The sequence below is a fragment of the Schistocerca piceifrons genome, chromosome 2 (assembly GCF_021461385.2).
Source record: "Schistocerca piceifrons isolate TAMUIC-IGC-003096 chromosome 2, iqSchPice1.1, whole genome shotgun sequence".
NCBI classification, from domain to species: Eukaryota; Metazoa; Arthropoda; class Insecta; order Orthoptera; family Acrididae; genus Schistocerca; species Schistocerca piceifrons.
Window position 1 is genome coordinate 344,111,770 of NC_060139.1, and position 17,871 is coordinate 344,129,640.

The 17,871-nt window shown below is 39.9% G+C and overlaps 1 protein-coding gene across 3 annotated transcripts in view; it reads left to right on the forward strand.

Moving 5' to 3' along the window:
- Nucleotides 1-17,871, forward strand: part of LOC124775036 (probable multidrug resistance-associated protein lethal(2)03659) — a 294,648-nt gene that overhangs the window by 118,416 nt on the left and 158,361 nt on the right. For all 3 annotated transcript variants that reach the window (XM_047249811.1, XM_047249810.1, XM_047249812.1), the window contains 3 exons: nt 13,610-13,720; nt 13,813-14,046; nt 15,949-16,235. In XM_047249811.1, coding sequence (XP_047105767.1) covers nt 13,610-13,720; nt 13,813-14,046; nt 15,949-16,235 — 632 coding nt within the window. The remainder of the gene's footprint in view (nt 1-13,609; nt 13,721-13,812; nt 14,047-15,948; nt 16,236-17,871) is intronic.

The following is a 17,871-nucleotide window of genomic DNA, read 5'->3' on the forward strand; positions in this document are numbered from 1 at the left end:
AGCAAGTGGCAGTGTTGGTGGAGATCACAACCAGCAAAGGGATAGAAGGCACTCTTGCAGCAGGGCCACATCTCACTCACCGGCACCAATATCTGATGTGCAGAATGATACCTGCTGGTACCAAGGGCATTTTGAAAAACTTGTACAACAATTCATGAAGCTGTGTGCATGCCCAAATGCTGATGGCAATCAACCATAGGTGCTTTGTCGCGTTACTGGCCAATGTCAGAGTACCTATTGATCAATGATCAATGCACAGGCCATAAGTACCCAATAGACAAGGATCCAATTTATGCATCTGCCCATGCACGCTGCTACATTAGTGCTGACCACATATGACATTCTGTCTGGTGGCTGTGAATAATTCGCCTATCTCTGCATTTGGCCTGCACAGAATACATGGGTGAACCACTTATAGGTGTGGATTTCTTGGCATACTATGACCTTTTGCCAGACATGTCCAATGCTCACCTTGTAGACCAGACCACCAGGCTGACGGCCACAGACTTCTGGCACAAGACACCCATCCAATCTGCATAGCTGATAAACACTGTGGACAACAAATATGCCATGCTAATGAGACACTTTCTGGCATTAAGGAAGCCTCTGGGCATTCTGAAGGACATCCAACACAACACTGTTCATCACATGAAGATGACTAAGGGGCTGCCGATCTCCTGCTGACCTCGAAGACTAGTGTCAGGCCAGATGAAGATAGTGAAGACCAAGTTCGATAACACAACCAAAGAGGGAATTATGCATGTGTCTGATAGCTCCTGATCTTTGTTCCTGCACCTCATTCCTAAAATGTGCAGTGCATGGCAGCCTTGTGGAGAGTGCAGAACTTTGAATACCCACACGATTCCTTACAGATACCTGGTACCTCTGCTGCACAAACAACTTTGTATTGAGCAGTGCTCTTGTGTACAGAGTGCTTTATTGTGCCAAGGTCTAACACATATTCCAATGGCAGACAAGGACATCCCAAAGACAGCCATTTTTATGCCTATTTGAGAGGAAGATCGTGACTTTCAGCATCCGGAATGTGGTGCAGTAGTGGCAGAGGTTTGCCGATTCAGTGCTAATGGTCTGTTGTTTTGTCTTGTGTACCTGAACAACATCTCAGTGTCCTCTGCATCACCAGAAGAACATTGCCAGCATTTTGTCCATGTTTTCCAATGACTGAGTGAACACAGACTCATACTGAACATCATGAAGTGGGTCTTTGGAGAGTTGCAGATTGGCTTTGTAAGCCACTGCATTACCCCCTCTGGATCACTACCATTTGCCAGACAAGGTTGAGGCTACTTGCCAGCTGCCCCGTTCAGTCACATACTAAGAACTAAGGTGCTATTTAGGTGTGCTGAATTTTTATTGGCAGTGCCTATCACATGTAGCTGAAATTCAAGGGCCACTGACAGGTGCACTGGTGGGCCCACTGTCTAAATGTAACTTAGCAATTACCTGGAAGATGATATGATCACAGCATTTGAGAACTCTAAACATCCTGAGTTGAAAGCACTGTTGGCTGTGGTCATAAGTGAGTCAGACAGCAATAGGCAATGTAGTTCAACAGCGTGTCACCAAGACCTGGCAGCTGCTAGCTTTTTTTCTAAAACCCTGACAACCTCACAGAAGAAATGGAGCATGTATGACAGGGAATTACTGGTGATGTACAAAGCCACCAATGTCAGCGCTCTGCTGACATTTGCCTTCCAGCAAAATAGTGTGAGCTGTTTGCTGAGACAACACAATCAGCTCCTGTACATAACCTAATTCACCACGGACATCCAGCACATCTCTGATATGTACAACATCATGGCAGACTCCCTCTCTCGCATTGGAAGTATCTCTACAATGGACTATACGGCACTTGCAGAAGCACTGATATTGGATCATGAGCTTCAAGACCTGTTACAAGACATGCTGTCATCATTACAGCTACAGCTCATGGACATTCCTGACACTGCTGAACAACTGTATTGTGATGCGTCCACAGTCAGACCATGTCCATACCAACCTCTGAACACCCATCAGCGAGCTTTCCCTGCGCAACCTGAGCCACTCCATCTAGTTGTAGCTCGCTTCATGTGGGTGAGGGTGAAGGAGGATTACAGAAAGTGGACGAAGTGCTGTCTTCAGTGCCAACGCAGCAAGGTTAGCAGGCATTTTCATGTACCAGTAGATAATTACCCTAATGTCACAGTGTGCTTTAGACATGTCAATGCCACTGGGCTACTACTGTCTTTGAATGGCCAACATTACCCAATCACCATTGTAGACAGATTCACTTGTTGCCCTGAAGCAATTCCGATAGACAATATCTCAGCAAAAAATCTTGGTGCAGGCCTTCCTAATGCACTGGATATTGCAGTTTGGCTGCTCTCTCCATATCACAACCAATACAGGCAGACAATTCGAGTCCAAGCTGTTCGGAAAACTGGCAGCACTTTACGGCATGAGTCATTGTTTGATGATCAACTACCACTGACCAGCAATGGAATGGTAAACAATGGTGCTGTACCCTAAAAGAGGCCCTGATGTGCCATGTGGCCAGGTGGACTGAGTCTCTGCCAGTTGTCCTCCTCAGGCTTTGCAACACATACAGACCAGACCTGGGTGGTTCCTTGGCAGAGTTAGTATAAGGGGAAAAACTGAGACTACCTCGTAATTTTGTAGAAGCTGCCCTGTGACAAGAGACTGGCCCATCTACAGTCGTTGGGCATCTTGGAGAGTACACAGGGAAGATATGCCTCACACAGCCATTCAGACATGTTACCGGTCCACTCTTTGCACAGAAGAATCTCAGTTCAGGTTCACATCTGATGCTACACAGCGACAGCATCAGACCGGTTCTCCAGCCACCCTACACAGATTTACACCAGGTTGTCATCAGGGGAAACTGCACCATGGACATTCTCTTCAATGGAAAATGTGCCACACTCACTACAGACAGAATGAAGCTGGCCTACATGTTCCATGAGTCTCCACCACCCATGGGCCAACAACCACCACCTCCTATGCCATCTGATCTAGTGTCCACCTGTACCCAAGAAGCGACCCAGACAACTGCACTACCTTCACCAGCAGCTTCTGTACCACACCACACAACAAGATCTGGCTATCATGTGTACTTTCTGGTGTGTTTTCTAGATGGGTCTCCATTCCCAATGAGTGGGCTGTTGCGATCCCAGCCATCATCTGGCATGTGCTGTGTTAGAGTGCAAGTGTCAGCTCGAGTTCAAGTGTCAGTTTTCACACTTGCACCAAGTAGTTTCGCACTGTGTTTTGTTCTCACAGTGTGCAGAGTTTTTATCTCTTGTTTTGGTGCTTTTTATGTTGATTATTCTATGTTTTTTCCTTTAGTCTTGCCTAGGTTGCTATGTACAATGTACCTAGTAACATAGCAAACAAAGAGCTCACTAAGCACAACTGATCTGCTCTCACATTCCTAGTCTCATGAGCCAGGTATTTAGCTTTCATCCTCATGAACTCTGTATTTAGCGTTCCATGATCAAATAAAGTTCCACTGTTGTGTTGAAGATATTCTGATGTACATGTTATTCCTGTAGCAGGCATAGTTGAATCTGAAGGCCTTATTATCATAAGCAGCAACCAAATGTTGCAGTGCTATATTGGTAAGATATTTGTGTGTTTTGTTCATAACTATTATAAAAATATATAAATATTGTATTGAGAAGTGACAAAACGACAGATTTTTCTGTATGCACTAATATGTTATAGGTAAGTACAATTGACTTTTATAACCAATGGTAGTAAATATTTAACATGAATTCAGCAGTCATCTCATGACTGAAAGTGTAAAGGGGCATGCAGAGACAAGAATATGGGCTTTCGTTACTGAGAATTTAGAGTGGTGGGTTCGTGAGCAGTATTGTCGGCCAGAGAGCTGTGGTCTTCAGATAGCATTTGTTGGATGTATAAAATTTCTAGAGGTCACAAGTTGAATACTTGATAATTTCTTGAGACTCTGAGTAAATTGATGAGAATGATTCTGTACCTTGAAATCTGTTGGTACTAGTTATTTGTCACTATAGTAATGGTGCGTAATGAACTTTAGTTTTTGTCATGATTGTTAGTATCAATTCCATGCTGATGAACTTTAAGGTTTTGTGGCTGATTATTGAGAATTAATGTGTTGCTGCATGAACTTCATTTCTGAACACTACTGTGTCAAAATGCACAGCTTGCACTATGTGACTACATCTTGCATTGCTTAATTAATTATTGTCATAGAATTCATTAATTTTTGCAAGTCCATGTAAGGCCACCATTCACATGCTTGTGTGCATATCTCTTGAATAAATATATGGCTTTAACAATAAACAATTTGGTTTAGCTAAGATTAATATCCTATGGGCTTTTTAGCCTTTTTTCCACATTTCAGTTCCGATATTTTGTTTATTGTGTGTATTAATTTTCACTAACCAGACATTCTACTTTTAAAAGGATTTTTGAATATTTATTTGTTTAAGATTTGGGCTTAAAGGTGATGGTGCATGACCAGCTCCTTGACATCAAGTGAGGCATGCTTCTAAAGTTTTAGGTCATGGATTGCTCACACCAATCTCTTAGATAGTGTTGTAGTTGGTTTTTCTTTTCTTGGATACTTTGTGACATTGTCTGCCCACTTAGCTGAGTGGTCATCAGCGTGTCTGAATGCTATGCAGTGGGCCCAGGCTTGGTTCCTGGCCAGGTTAAGATTTTCTCCACTTGGGGACTGGTTGTCGTGTTGTTGTCATCATCATTTCATCATCAACTTGCAATTCACTCAGTGTGGGTCAACTGAAAAAGATTGCAACGTGGCAGCCGAACTTCCCCAGGTGGGGACTCTTGACCATCACTGTCATTTTATCATTTCATTTGGTGACACTGTCAGGTTTCTGTTGAAATGTTGAAATATCCAAGTGACACAATCAAGACCTTCCTATATATGGCTTTAACAACTGATTTATTCCCTGAACATTTAACCATAGCTATCATCCACCCACTACTCGAGAAGAGGGATAGGAGCAATGTGGACAACTACAGAACTACAGAGGAATCTCTATCCTAGGCTGCAGGTACAAGATATTATTTATCCTGTGTAGGAGAATCAACGAACAAACAGAATGGGAGTTGGATAAATACTTGAGAGATTTCAGACCATGCAGAAGCTGTGCAAAGCAGATCATTAGTTTAAAATTGATTGTGGTATATAACAGGAAATGTAACAACACTACTGACAATAACATTTGTAATCTTTAAGAAGACATATGATTATCTCCATATACCTCAGTATTAAAAATTTGAAGGACTCTAGGAATTCATCCGAAGTTAATTAAACTAGTGGAACTTACTCTAACTAGCAACTTAGAAGAGAAATGTTTGGACCATTCCTCATAAAAACAGGATAAAGATAGTGTGACTGCCTACCACCATTACTATTTTGTTGTGAACTGAAATGAATAAAGAGATAACAGTGCTAAGATATCCCAAAGAACATGAGAGTTGTAAGTTCCAAAAATGACATTGGTTGAAACTGCTTGAAATTTGCTGATGGTCTTACTCTCCTACCTACCCAATATAAATGGGAAACCAACATGGCAAAATAGAATGAAAACTGAACAAAGCAAATTGCATTACAAAAAATGTGTACAACAAATCAAGCCCATCAATAGCTGCAATATTTAGACGTTATGAAATAGTTACCCAACCAGGAATCACATATGCAGCTAAAACCACCTTCAAATACACACAGCAGAAATTCACCGAACAGAAAGAAGAGTAATAAGGGAACGTGCAAAAATGAATATTGAGTAAATGGACATAAGAGAAGAGCTTCAAATGAAACAGTATACAATAAAATAACACAATCAAGAAGAAGTACATCCCATTCTGTGGACATCTGACCAGAACATCAGGAAACAGAATTGGTAAGAGAATAATAGAAAAATTGTGGAATAGGTTGAATGGTTCAAATGGCTCTGAGCACTATGGAACTTAACATCTGAGGTCATCAGTCCCCTAGAACTTAAAACAACTTAAATCTAACTAACCTAAGGACATCACACACATCCGCGCCCGAGGCAGGATTTGAACCTGTGACCGTAGCAGTAGCGTGGTTCCGGACTGAAGCGCCTAGAACCACTTGGCCACTGCAGCTGGCTATGGAGTAGTAAAAGCAACATTAAATGGATGGTGGAACTCAAGGATGATATAAGTGAACTCCAAATTACGGTAGATGACCTAAGAAACAAAACAGACCAAACCAAAATATTGTAAGATGCACAAATCAGGCTATATGTGGGCATCAATAAAAGGACTACATGAAGGCTGATCTCAAACAAAGAAAGAAAGAAAAATCTGAAAGAATGAAGAAATGCTGTGCAAACAGAAGGGAAAAAAGAGAAAGGTTTATACAATAATATATTGTAATAATCCTTCTTATAACCATTGTATTATTGAATTATTATTGAAGGGAATTGTATTATTGAAGAATAAAACTCTTTGTGTAGACCTTTGTATAATTGAGCAGAGTGGTCCAATGAAGCCAAAAAGAAAGAAAGAAGGAAAGAACTAAGAAATAATGTTGCTTTAAGCCAAACTAAAAACTGTATTAATTTTTGTTTGCTTGAAAAGATAGCCATTTGTATTAAATTTGGCAGTTTTTAATCATTCATCCAAATATTAGCTGTGTGTTTACATTTCGCGGTGTGCGGTTGCAGCTAGAGCAGTTCTTACATGAAGTTCTGACAAAGTTGTTTGTGCGCTGTTATTCAGTTACTAAATTTAGTAGTTTTGAGTGCTCATGGTGATTCCGGCAAAATAATGGTTTAATAAACTTTTGAAAACTTTTGCCAACTGTGTTTTTTTAGAGTGCACTTACATCATTTATTAAATTTAGTAGGTAGTTTTTGGCTGACGTTACTTATTGTTTGTAGTGAAATATTTTTGTTCACTGTTTTTAATTTTTTTGGGTTTTCCAGTGATCGCATGAAGTTTTGGTTTTAGATAAGAAATTGTGTGAAGTTTTTGTGGTATTGGTATTAGTTGTGGTTTATTACTATTAATAAAAGTAGTTGCTTTCTTAGTAGAGAGCAAAATTCGAGATCACTATTGTTAATTCTTCAATAGTTCTATTGTTTTAAGGTAAAATATACATTTAGTTTTTTCAGTGACTGTTAAAATATTACCATGAGTGAGAAGTGTGGACTTTTTTGTTAGTGGGTTACAGTGTGGGATTTGTTAAAAGTATTTTCGAAGGGGGTAATGCAGTGGGAAAGCCAGTGAGCATTCTAACAAGATCCTCTCTGAAAATGCAGAATCTGTAGTAGAAGTAAGTTGATAGAGGAGCAGGAGCTTAAGATCTGTGCCCTTCAGGTGCAGTTACAATACACAGAGGTGGAACTAGATAGACTGAGAAGGGTAGAGGATGCTGGGGAATGGCAACTGGCACTTGGTGAGAAGGTAGCTAGGAGGAGGAGGTATTCAGACAGTTTTACTTTGCGTATATGCAATAGGTTTGACCAACTGTCAGGGTTTAGTGGAGAGGAGGCTCTTGCACCTGTACATGTAGGAAACATGCAGCAGTCCTCAGCAGTTAGGGATCCTAAGTCAGTTGCGAATTCTAACAGAGAGAAGAAGGTTCTGCTACTAGGTAGTTTGCATGGCAGAGGTGTGGGCCAGCAGTTGCAGGAAGTGTTGGGGAGTGAGCACCAGGTCACCAGCATTGTGAAGCCTGGTGCAGGGTTGGCTCAGGTGACTGACAGCATAGGAAAGTTATGTAGGAATTTTACGAAGGAGGATCAGGTAGTGATTGTGGGTGGAGCTGGGAATAGTTTTGATAGGGATGGGGAGTATAATGTAGATAGTGACCTGCTAAAGATAGCTACTCAAACTGGTGACACTAAAGTGCACTTCATGCGACTATTTCAATGTCATGATCAGCTTCATCTTAATGCTGCTGTTAGGCATGTTAACATGAGGCTTGAGAAGCCACTGATGGCGGAGGGCATGGCTCACATTGGAGTGGTGCCAGTTGAGTCTATCAATAGACTGGTATTCACTAGGCATGGCTTGCACCTCAATAGATATGAGAAGGGGAGGCTGGCAAAGCTTATAGGTGACAGTGCAGTGGGAGGTGATGGAATCATTCATGGAAAAATTCCTGTAGCAGCGGGTATTAGAGCAGCACCTTTTTTAGATTAAAATCAGCTAGTAGGTATTCCTTCTTAAAGTAAGTCCCTCTATCAAAGGAATCACCTTCAGAGAAGGTCAGGTATCCGGTAGTGAAGGAATTAGCATATTTCATCAATATATAAGAGGTATTAGAGATCAAGTTAGTGAACTGTTTATATATGTTGGCTCTGACATTATTGGTATATCGGAGCACCACTTTAATAATTTGACAATTTGGAGGCTTCCTTTATCAGGATACACATTAGATGACTGTTTTTCAAGGAGTTCTTTGCAGAGTGGGCAGTGGCCATGTATGTAAAAAACTGTATTCCATTTGAGATTTCAGAGTACCTGATGGCTCAACACAAAAGTTTTGTCTCAAGTACAGATAGTGTTGAGGATCAGTGGACAAAGTTCAAAACCATCGCACAATATGTGTTAGATGAGTACATGCCAAGCAAGATCGTAAGAGATGGAAAAGAGCCACCGTGGTACAACAACCGAGTTAGAAAACTGCTGCGGAAGCAAAGGGAACTTCACAACAAACATAAACATAAACATAGCCAAAGCATTGCAGACAAACAAAAATCACGCAAAGCGAAATGTAGTGTGAGGAGGGCTATGAGAGAGGCGTTCAATGAATTTGAAAGTAAAGTTCTATGTACTGACTTGGCAGAAAATCCTAAGAAATTTTGGTCTTATGTCAAAGTGGTAGGTGGATCAAAACAAAATGTCCAGACACTCTGTGACCAAAATGGTACTGAAACAGAGGATGACAGACTAAAGGCCGAAATACTAAATGTCTTTTTCCAAAGCTGTTTTACAGAGGAAGACTGCACTGTAGTTCCTTCTCTAGATTGTTGCACAGATGACAAAATGGTAGATATTGAAATAGATGACAGAGGGATAGAGAAACAATTAAAATCACTCAAAAGAGGAAAGGCTGGTGGACCTGATGGGATACCAGTTCAATTTTACACAGATATGCCAAGGAACTTGCCCCTCTTCTTGCAGCAGTGTACCGTAGGTCTCTAGAAGAGCGTAGTGTTCCAAAGGATTGGAAAAGGGCACAGTTCATCCCCGTTTTCATGAAGAGATGTTGAACAGATGTGCAGAACTATAGACTTATATCTCTAATGTCGATCAGTTGTAGAATTTTGGAACATGTATTATGTTCGAGTATAATGACTTTTCTGGAGACTAGAAATCTACTCTGTAGGAATCAGCATGGGTTTCGAAAAAGACGGACGTGTGAAACCCAGCTCGCGCTATTCGTCCACGAGACTCAGAGGGCCATAGACACGGGTTCACAGGTAGATGCCGTGTTTCTTGACTTCCGCAAGGTCTTCGATACAGTTCCCCACAGTCGTTTAATGAACTAAGTAAGAGCATATGGACTATCAGACCAATTGTGTGATTGGATTGAAGAGTTCCTAGATAACAGAACGCAGAACGCAGCATGTCATTCTCAATGGAGAGAAGTCTTCCGAAGTAAGAGTGATTTCAGGTGTGCCGCAGGGGAGTGTCATAGGACCGTTGCTATTCACAATGTACATAAATGACCTTGTGGATGACATCAGAAGTTCACTGAGGCTTTTTGTGGATGATGCTGTGGTATATCGAGAGGTTGTAACAATGGAAAATTGTACTGAAATGCAGGAGGATCTGCAGCGAATTGATGCATGGTGCAGGGAATTGCAATTGAATCTCAATGTAGACAAGTGTAATGTGCTGCGAATACATGTAAAGAAAGATCCCTTATCATTTAGCTACAATATAGCAGGTCAGCAACTGGAAGCAGTTAATTCCATAAATTATCTGGGAGTACGCATTAAGAGTGATTTAAAATGGAATGATCATATAAAGTTGATCGTCAGTAAAGCAGATGCCAGACTGAGATTCATTGGAAGAATCCTAAGGAAATGCAATCTGAAAACAAAGGAAGTAGGTTACAGTACACTTGTTCGCCCACTACTTGAATACTGCTCAGCAGTGTGGGATCCATACCAGATAGGGTTGATAGAAGAGATAGAGAAGATCCAACGGAGAGCAGCGCGCTTCATTACAGGATCATTTAGTAATCGCGAAAGCATTACGGAGATGATAGATAAACTCTAGTGGAAGACTCTGCAGGAGAGAGGCTCAGTAGCTTGGTACGGGCTTTTGTTGAAGTTTCGAGAACATACCTTCACCGAGGAGTCAAGCAGTATATTGCTCCCTCCTACGTATATCTCGCAAAGAGACCATGAGGATAAAATCAGAGAGATTAGAGCCCACACAGAGGCATACCGATAATCCTTCTTTCCATGAACAATACAAGGCTGGAATAGAAGGGAGAACCGATAGAGGTACTCAAAGTACCCTCCACCATATACCGTCAGGTGGCTTGTGGGGTATGGATGTAGATGTAGATGTAGATGAGTCTGTAGCTGTATCACAGAACTGCACTGAACAGGTATTTGAATGTTGTGCAGGGGCAGTTGAGTTTATTTGAAACTAAACTTCTAATTGTTGTTGTTGATAGGTCCCCTAACTCTGACATCTGAGTATTTCTACTCAAACTAGAGAGGGTTCTTGGTTCACTCTATGGGAAGTACCAAAAATTAGTTATATGTGGTGACCTCAATATTAATATTGTATGTGATTGTGCAAGAAAGAGGATGTTGAAAAAATCTCCTAAATTCATATGATCTGAAGCAGACTGTGTTTTTCTAACCAGGTTGCAGGGGGACAGTAGCACAGCCATAGACAATATTTTTATTCATTCTTCATTACTAGATGGGCATTCTGTTAGTAAAAGGATGAATAGCCTTTCAAACCATGATGCACAAATTTTAACGCTGAAAGGTTTTTCTACTCAAACAAATGTTATATGTACTTGAAACTATGTAGAAAAGCTAATCCAATGGCAATAGAGAGTTTCTTAAATCTTGTTAAAGAACAAGAATGACAAGATGTTTATAGTGCTAATAACATGGATGACAAATATAATGGTTTCCTTAATACATATCTCATGCTCTTTGAAAGCTGCTTTCCATTAGAACACTCTAAACAGGGTACTAGCATTAAAGGTGGCCTGGGTGGCTGACTAGTGGGATAAGGATATCATGTAGAACAAAGTGGGAAGTATATCAAAATTTTAGAAGTAGTTACAATCAAGCTACAGTAGCCCATTACAAACAGTATCGTAAGGTACTTAAAAATGTTATTAGGAGGGCAAAGAGTATGTGGTATGAAAGTAGAATTGCTGATTCACATGATGAAATTAAAACCATATTGTCAATTGTGAAGGAAATGTCTGGTTAGTAGCACAAGGTTGACTATATAAAGTCAGTTTGTAGTAAAAATACTTCTGTCACTGATGAATCAGATATACATACTGTATTTGACAATCATTTTCTGAGCATTGCTGATGAATTAAATAAAAATTTAGTGTCTACATGGAATCATATAACTTTCTTGGCAAATGCCTTTCCGAGATTGATTTCTGAAATACCCTTCTGTGATACAGACAAGGGGGAGATTGGCCCAATAATTAAATCACTGAAGACTAAGGACTCTCATGGATATGATGGAGTTCCTAGCAGAATATTAAAGTACTGTGCTGCACATGTTAGCCCTGTACTTAGCCATATTTATAATTTTTCCTTTAAGAATGGTCAGTTTCCTGAATGATTAAAGTATTCAGTAGCAAAGCTGCTTTCTAAAAAGGGAGACAGGAATGATGCAGACAATTTTAGACCTATTTCTATGCCATCAGTGTTTGCTAAAGTTATTGAAATGGCTGTGTATGTAAGAATAATTGATCATTTTATTTCACGTAGTTTGCTATCAAATGTACAGCTCAGTTTTAGAAGTTTTTCTCTGTGAGGTAGTGGATGGATTAAACAAAAGGTTTCAAATGCTAGGCATCTTTTTTGATTTAACTAAGGCATTTGATTATGTTGATCGCAATATGTTACATTATGGAATATGGGGAATAGCTCACAAATTGTTGCTTTAACAACAGACAGCAAAGGTCATTAACCACAGTGTTGAGAATGGCTGTGATGTGGGGTCTGAGTGGGGCATGGTCAGATTTGTGGAGGGGGGGGGGGGGGGGATGGCGTACACCAGGGAACAGTGCTGGGGTCACTTGTGTTCCTCATTTATATAAATGATATGCTGTCTTCTAGTGTTACAGGTGATTCTAAAATATTTCTGTTTGCTGATGACTTTAGCTTGATAGTAAAGGATGTCGTTTGCAATGTTGGCACTGTTTCAAATAGTGCAGTTCAAGATATAAGTTCATGGCTTTTGGAGAATAAATTAATGTTAAATCACAGCAAGACTCACTTTTTACAGTTTCCAACACACAATCCAACAAAACCAAACATTTTAATTTCACAGAGTGTGTGTGTATTATTTGTGAAACTGAACAGTTCAAATTTCTTGGTGTTCCGATAGATAGTAAATTGTCATGGAAAGCTCACATTCATGATCTTGTTCAGAGACTTAATGTTGCCATTTTTACTATTTGAATGGTATCTGAAGTAAGTGATAGTTTGACGCAAAAAGTAGTCTACTTTGCTTATTTTCATTCACTTATGATGTCTGATATTATATTTTGGGGTAACTCTTCATATTCTCAAAGGATATTTTTGGCTCAGAAGTGGGAAGTTCAGGCAGTAAGTGGTGCAAGTTTGTGAACCTCTTGTCAAGTCATTCATTAGTCTGGGCATTCTGACATTGGCCTCTCGATATATATTCTCTTTTCTGCCATTTCCTATTAACAATATCAGCTTATTCCCAAGAATTAGCATCTTTCACTCAGATAATACTTGTCAAAAATCCAATCTGCACTTGGACCACACTTCCTTGATTCTTGTGCAGAAAGGTGTGCAGTATACTGCTCCATCCATTTTCAATAAGGTACCACAAGAATTCAAAAATCTTATCAGTAATCCACATGCTTTCAAATTGAAATTGAAGAGTTTCCTCATGTGTCTCTCCTTCTACTCTGTTGAGAAGTTTCTTGAAAAAATAAGCTGATTCCTGTGTTATATTGTTGTTTGCATTTACATAAAGTCTTGTCTTGTCTTTTTTTGGGTTCTTAAACATTTTATTTTGTCTGTTATTGCTTTTATGTTGTACTTGCATGTGCTGATGTGTTCTATGACATTGGAGATTTGCTTCTCAGTTTGATCCTATAGAACTAGACGTGTAAAATAAAAAAATAAAAAATAAAAATAAAAGTATTACTTCACATAAAAATTATGTTTCTGATTGACAGTATTATTCCATTATGTATTTTCCATCATTTGATCTTCCTGAATGAGAGTCTTAATAACCCATCATAATTTGTGTGCTTTGCATTTTTATGTAAGGTTAGTTCATTATGTCATTTAAATGTGTTAAACTAGAGATTATAATTGTTTCTTTTTTTTAGGTTTTTGTTGTTTCTGCATATTACAATATCATGAAACAAGCAATGAGTGATTCATTCCCCAGAGCTATTGCAGCACTAGCTGAAGGTCTCATTTCTGGCAAGCGTATTGAGGTAATATGCTGGATATCTACAAAAGGGTGTAGAAGTGCTGAACACTGTTATGTATTTCTAAAATTCCTAACCACTTTTGCATCTTTCTACAGAACTTCCTCAACTACGATGAAATAAAGTCAGTGAACCTAGATGCTATTCATGACAGAAGTATTATTCAAATGAAAACTGAAAAGGAGTATGTGGAGAAAGAAACTCCTTGTATCAAATTAACGGATGTCACAGCAAAATGGGAAAGCAATGCTGATGATACTTTAAAGAATGTGACTCTCGAAGTTGTGCCAGGGAAGCTGTTTGCCATTATAGGGCCAGTAGGTTCAGGAAAGGTAGGTAAAAAAGGCAGTCTTCCTCTATATGTTCTAGTCTGAGGAGAAAACTGAACCACATTATATTGTTTAATGAAGTCCTTGGTAACTGTTTTCTCAGTCACACTTGTTTATAGTTAAAGTGTTGTAATTGAGCTTGAAATATCTGTACCAGACAAAGAATTGCACATGATTGTCTCAGAACTCAGATCATAAAATTACTGCAATGCAAACATCTCATTTTTGTAGGGACTGTAGAGGTATGTAAGTACTTGTGAATGCTTTGTTAGCAGCTTCTGTGCAACCATCCTGAACTAATTTTCCGATCTCTCTGCACTGTTATAAAATGAGGGCGTTATGTGTAGTGATGATTCATAAGTCCGACAGAATGCCTTCTTACCTCCTCCCCACCTACCCCCTCCCCCAGATACACACATATTTTATCCTTCTTTTAGCTGAACCTGTTGTACTTATCTTCACATTGTATGTACCCTCTTTCTTGCTCTTATACCTCCCCTCACATTCCTGTTAAGATAAACATAATATTACGTTGTGTTCTTACCAGTCAGCAGTTTGTAGGGGTAAATATGATATACAATCTCATGTACATCAACGTATACAGTACATAGGATGATTAACACATGTAATTTAAGTGCTGTCTTTTTAAGTACAGGCCACAAATCTACCAATGAGGTTTATTATTATTGTTTATTGTATAATGTCAACCCTTATTCTATAGATGAAAATTTAAACATTGGCTAAAATATTGCTAGCTGTGTGAGAAAATGAATTGATTCGGTTGAATTTATACACTTTGCAAAGAATTCATTGCTGTGTTTCTTTCTGTTGCTGTCATCATTACTAGGTATAAATATCTTACTATTGAACCAAGGCTTCTGCCACAATCATCTAATTTATCCTTGTGTTAATATAGCAGTCCAATTACAGTCCAAAAAGCCAGTGTTCATATGTCTGCCATTTCTTTTACTATGATGTGCATTCAGTTCTAGTTACTTCATTCATCACCACCTCCATCTATTACTGGGGCATTGCACAGTGTGCCATATCTTATGTTTCCAGGTTCCTGGCTTCACTTTGCTCTTTCTTTACACCAGATTTTTCTGCTAATGCCACCTTATTCTGTCCTTTCATTTCCCTTCCTGTCCTTAGAATTTATACTGCAGCAGAAAATGTAATAAAAAGTGAATTGAAATTTACCCCAGAATTTTTTGCTCTAGTGTCAATCTCAGACTGTGATCTGTTCTTAAATATTAATATTCATTGCCATATTTATGTCTGACATTATCAAGACATAATAAATTATCATTTAGAAAAAAATGTCATTGATTTTTTTATATGTTTTTGAACTGTATATAGCTGCAGTTCTGGTATATATCAATATCCATGGCTCACAGTAGCATAGTACACCAATAGAGGAGCTAAAGCAAACTGTTACAACTGACTGATAAAGTAGGGTATCATGCAATAATTCATTTTCAGCAGCAGCACTAATGCTGCACCTGTGTCAAGGGACTTCAGACAGCTAAATAAGTCATCTGAATTGGCCTGACACAGTTACAATATTTCTGCTGCTGCTGAAAACGAATTACTGCATGATACTGCACTTTGAGTCAGCTACAACATTTTCTTGTAGCTCCTCTTTTGGTGCCCTATGCTACTGTGACACAGTGATATCGATGTATACCAGAACTGCAGCTATTTACTGTCTGCATACAAACACAAATCAATGACTTTATTTTTCCAGGTGATAATTATGTTTTTATGACTGCCCCTCATGGAATAAAAGGTAGATGATAGATAATATAGGAGTGAGAAATGTTTGGTAAGAACAAATAATGTTTTTCGATTAATGTGAGCTTATTTTTTGTTGTTGTTATTAATTAAGCATTAATTTTTTTCTAGTCATCCTTACTTCAGACTGTTCTGGGTGAGCTGCCAATCACTTCAGGAACATTATCTATAAGAGGCAAAGTTTCATACGCATCACAAGAACCATGGCTGTTTGCTGCAACTCTCCGACAGAACATCCTCTTTGGTGAACCTTACGACAGAGATCGGTACTGGCAAGTAATAAAAGCTTGTGCACTGGAGACGGATTTTGACACATTCCCACACCGTGATAAGACTCTTGTCGGTGATAGAGGCATTATGCTAAGTGGAGGACAAAAAGCTCGTGTTAATCTTGCCAGGTGGGTATATATCTGCGTATCTCATCAGTTATATATGTATATTCTTTACACAAACCATATCCAGGATGGAATAATGACAATATTATGAAAAGGATAGATTGCTGTTACCATACAGTGGAGATGTTGAGCCCCAGACAGGCACAACAAAGTGACTGCTAAACATGTGAGCCTTCAGCCAGGAAGCTTTCTTCTAAAGTAAACAACACACATGTTCAGGCACACACAACTCACATGCATGTGGCCACTGTCTCTGGCCACCAAGGCTGGACAGTGTACAGTGGACAGTGTACAGTGTACAGGGGTGGGAGAGCCAAACTGGGAGGTGAGAATAAGGAGGAGGCCAGGTGCAGAGGGGGAGGGGGAGGGATAGCAAGTTAGAGGTGGGAGATGGAAAGGTGCTGCTTGTGGGACATACAGGGATGTGGCAGGTAGAGGGTAGGGCAGCTAGGTGCAGTTGGGTGGTTTGATGCGTGAAGAGGGAGGAGGGGGGGGGGGGGGGAAGTAGAAAAGGGGAGAAGGAGAGGAGAAGAAAAAAGTCTATGGGTGTGCTGGTAGAACAGAAGGCTCGAGAGGGAACAGGGAGGAGTGAGGTGGATGAAGAACAGGGGAAGTGCAGACAGGTTACAAGGGAGATTGCTTACAATCACTCATGTGACCGGTTCTAGAATATTGCTCAAGTGTGAGGGACTGGTATCAAATAGGACTAATAGGGGATGTTGAACCTCTACAGAGAAGGACAGCACAAATGGTCACAGGTTTTTTTAATCACAGAGATACTGAAGAAACTCAACTAGAAGATTCTTGAAGATTGGCATGAAAGTCTAAAACAGTCTATTAATAAAGTTTCAAAGTCTATTGACAAAGTTTCAAGAACTTGCTTTAAAAGGTGACTCCAGGAATATACTACAACCACCTACATATTGCTCACGTAGGGATTATGAGGATAAGATTAGAATAATTACAGCACACGCAGATACATTCAAACAGTCATTCTTCCTGCACTCCATATGTGAATGGAACAGGAAGAAACCCTAATAATTGGCACAATGAGACATATCCTCTGCCATGCACTTCACAGTGGTTTGCAGAGTATAGATGTAGATGTAGATATAGTAGACTAATGAAGGTTGAGGCCAGGGGTGTTACGGGAACATAGGACACATTGCAAGTAGAGCTTCCATCTGCACAGTTCAGAAATGCTAGTGTTGGTTGGAAGGATCCAGATGGCATAGGCTGTGGAGCAGTCATTGAAGTGAAAAATTTTATATTGGGCAGCGTGCTCAGCAACTGGATGGTCCAGCTGTCTCTTGGCTACAGTTTATCAGTGGCCATTCATGTGGACAGAGAGCTCATTGGTTGCGATGCCCACATAGAATGCAGCATAGTGGTTGCAGCTTAAGTTGTAGATCACATGACTGGTTTCACAGGTAGCCCTGCCTTTAATGGGGGAGGTGATGCTTGTGGTTGGTCTGGAGTAGGAGGTGGTGGGAGGATGTATGGAACAAGTCTTGCGTGTAGGTCTATTACAGGGGAATGAACCATGAAGCAAGGGGCTCAGAGCAGGGATGGAGTAGGGATGGATGAGAATATTGTGTGGGTTTGGTGGGCAGTGGAATACCACTGTGGAGAGGTGGGA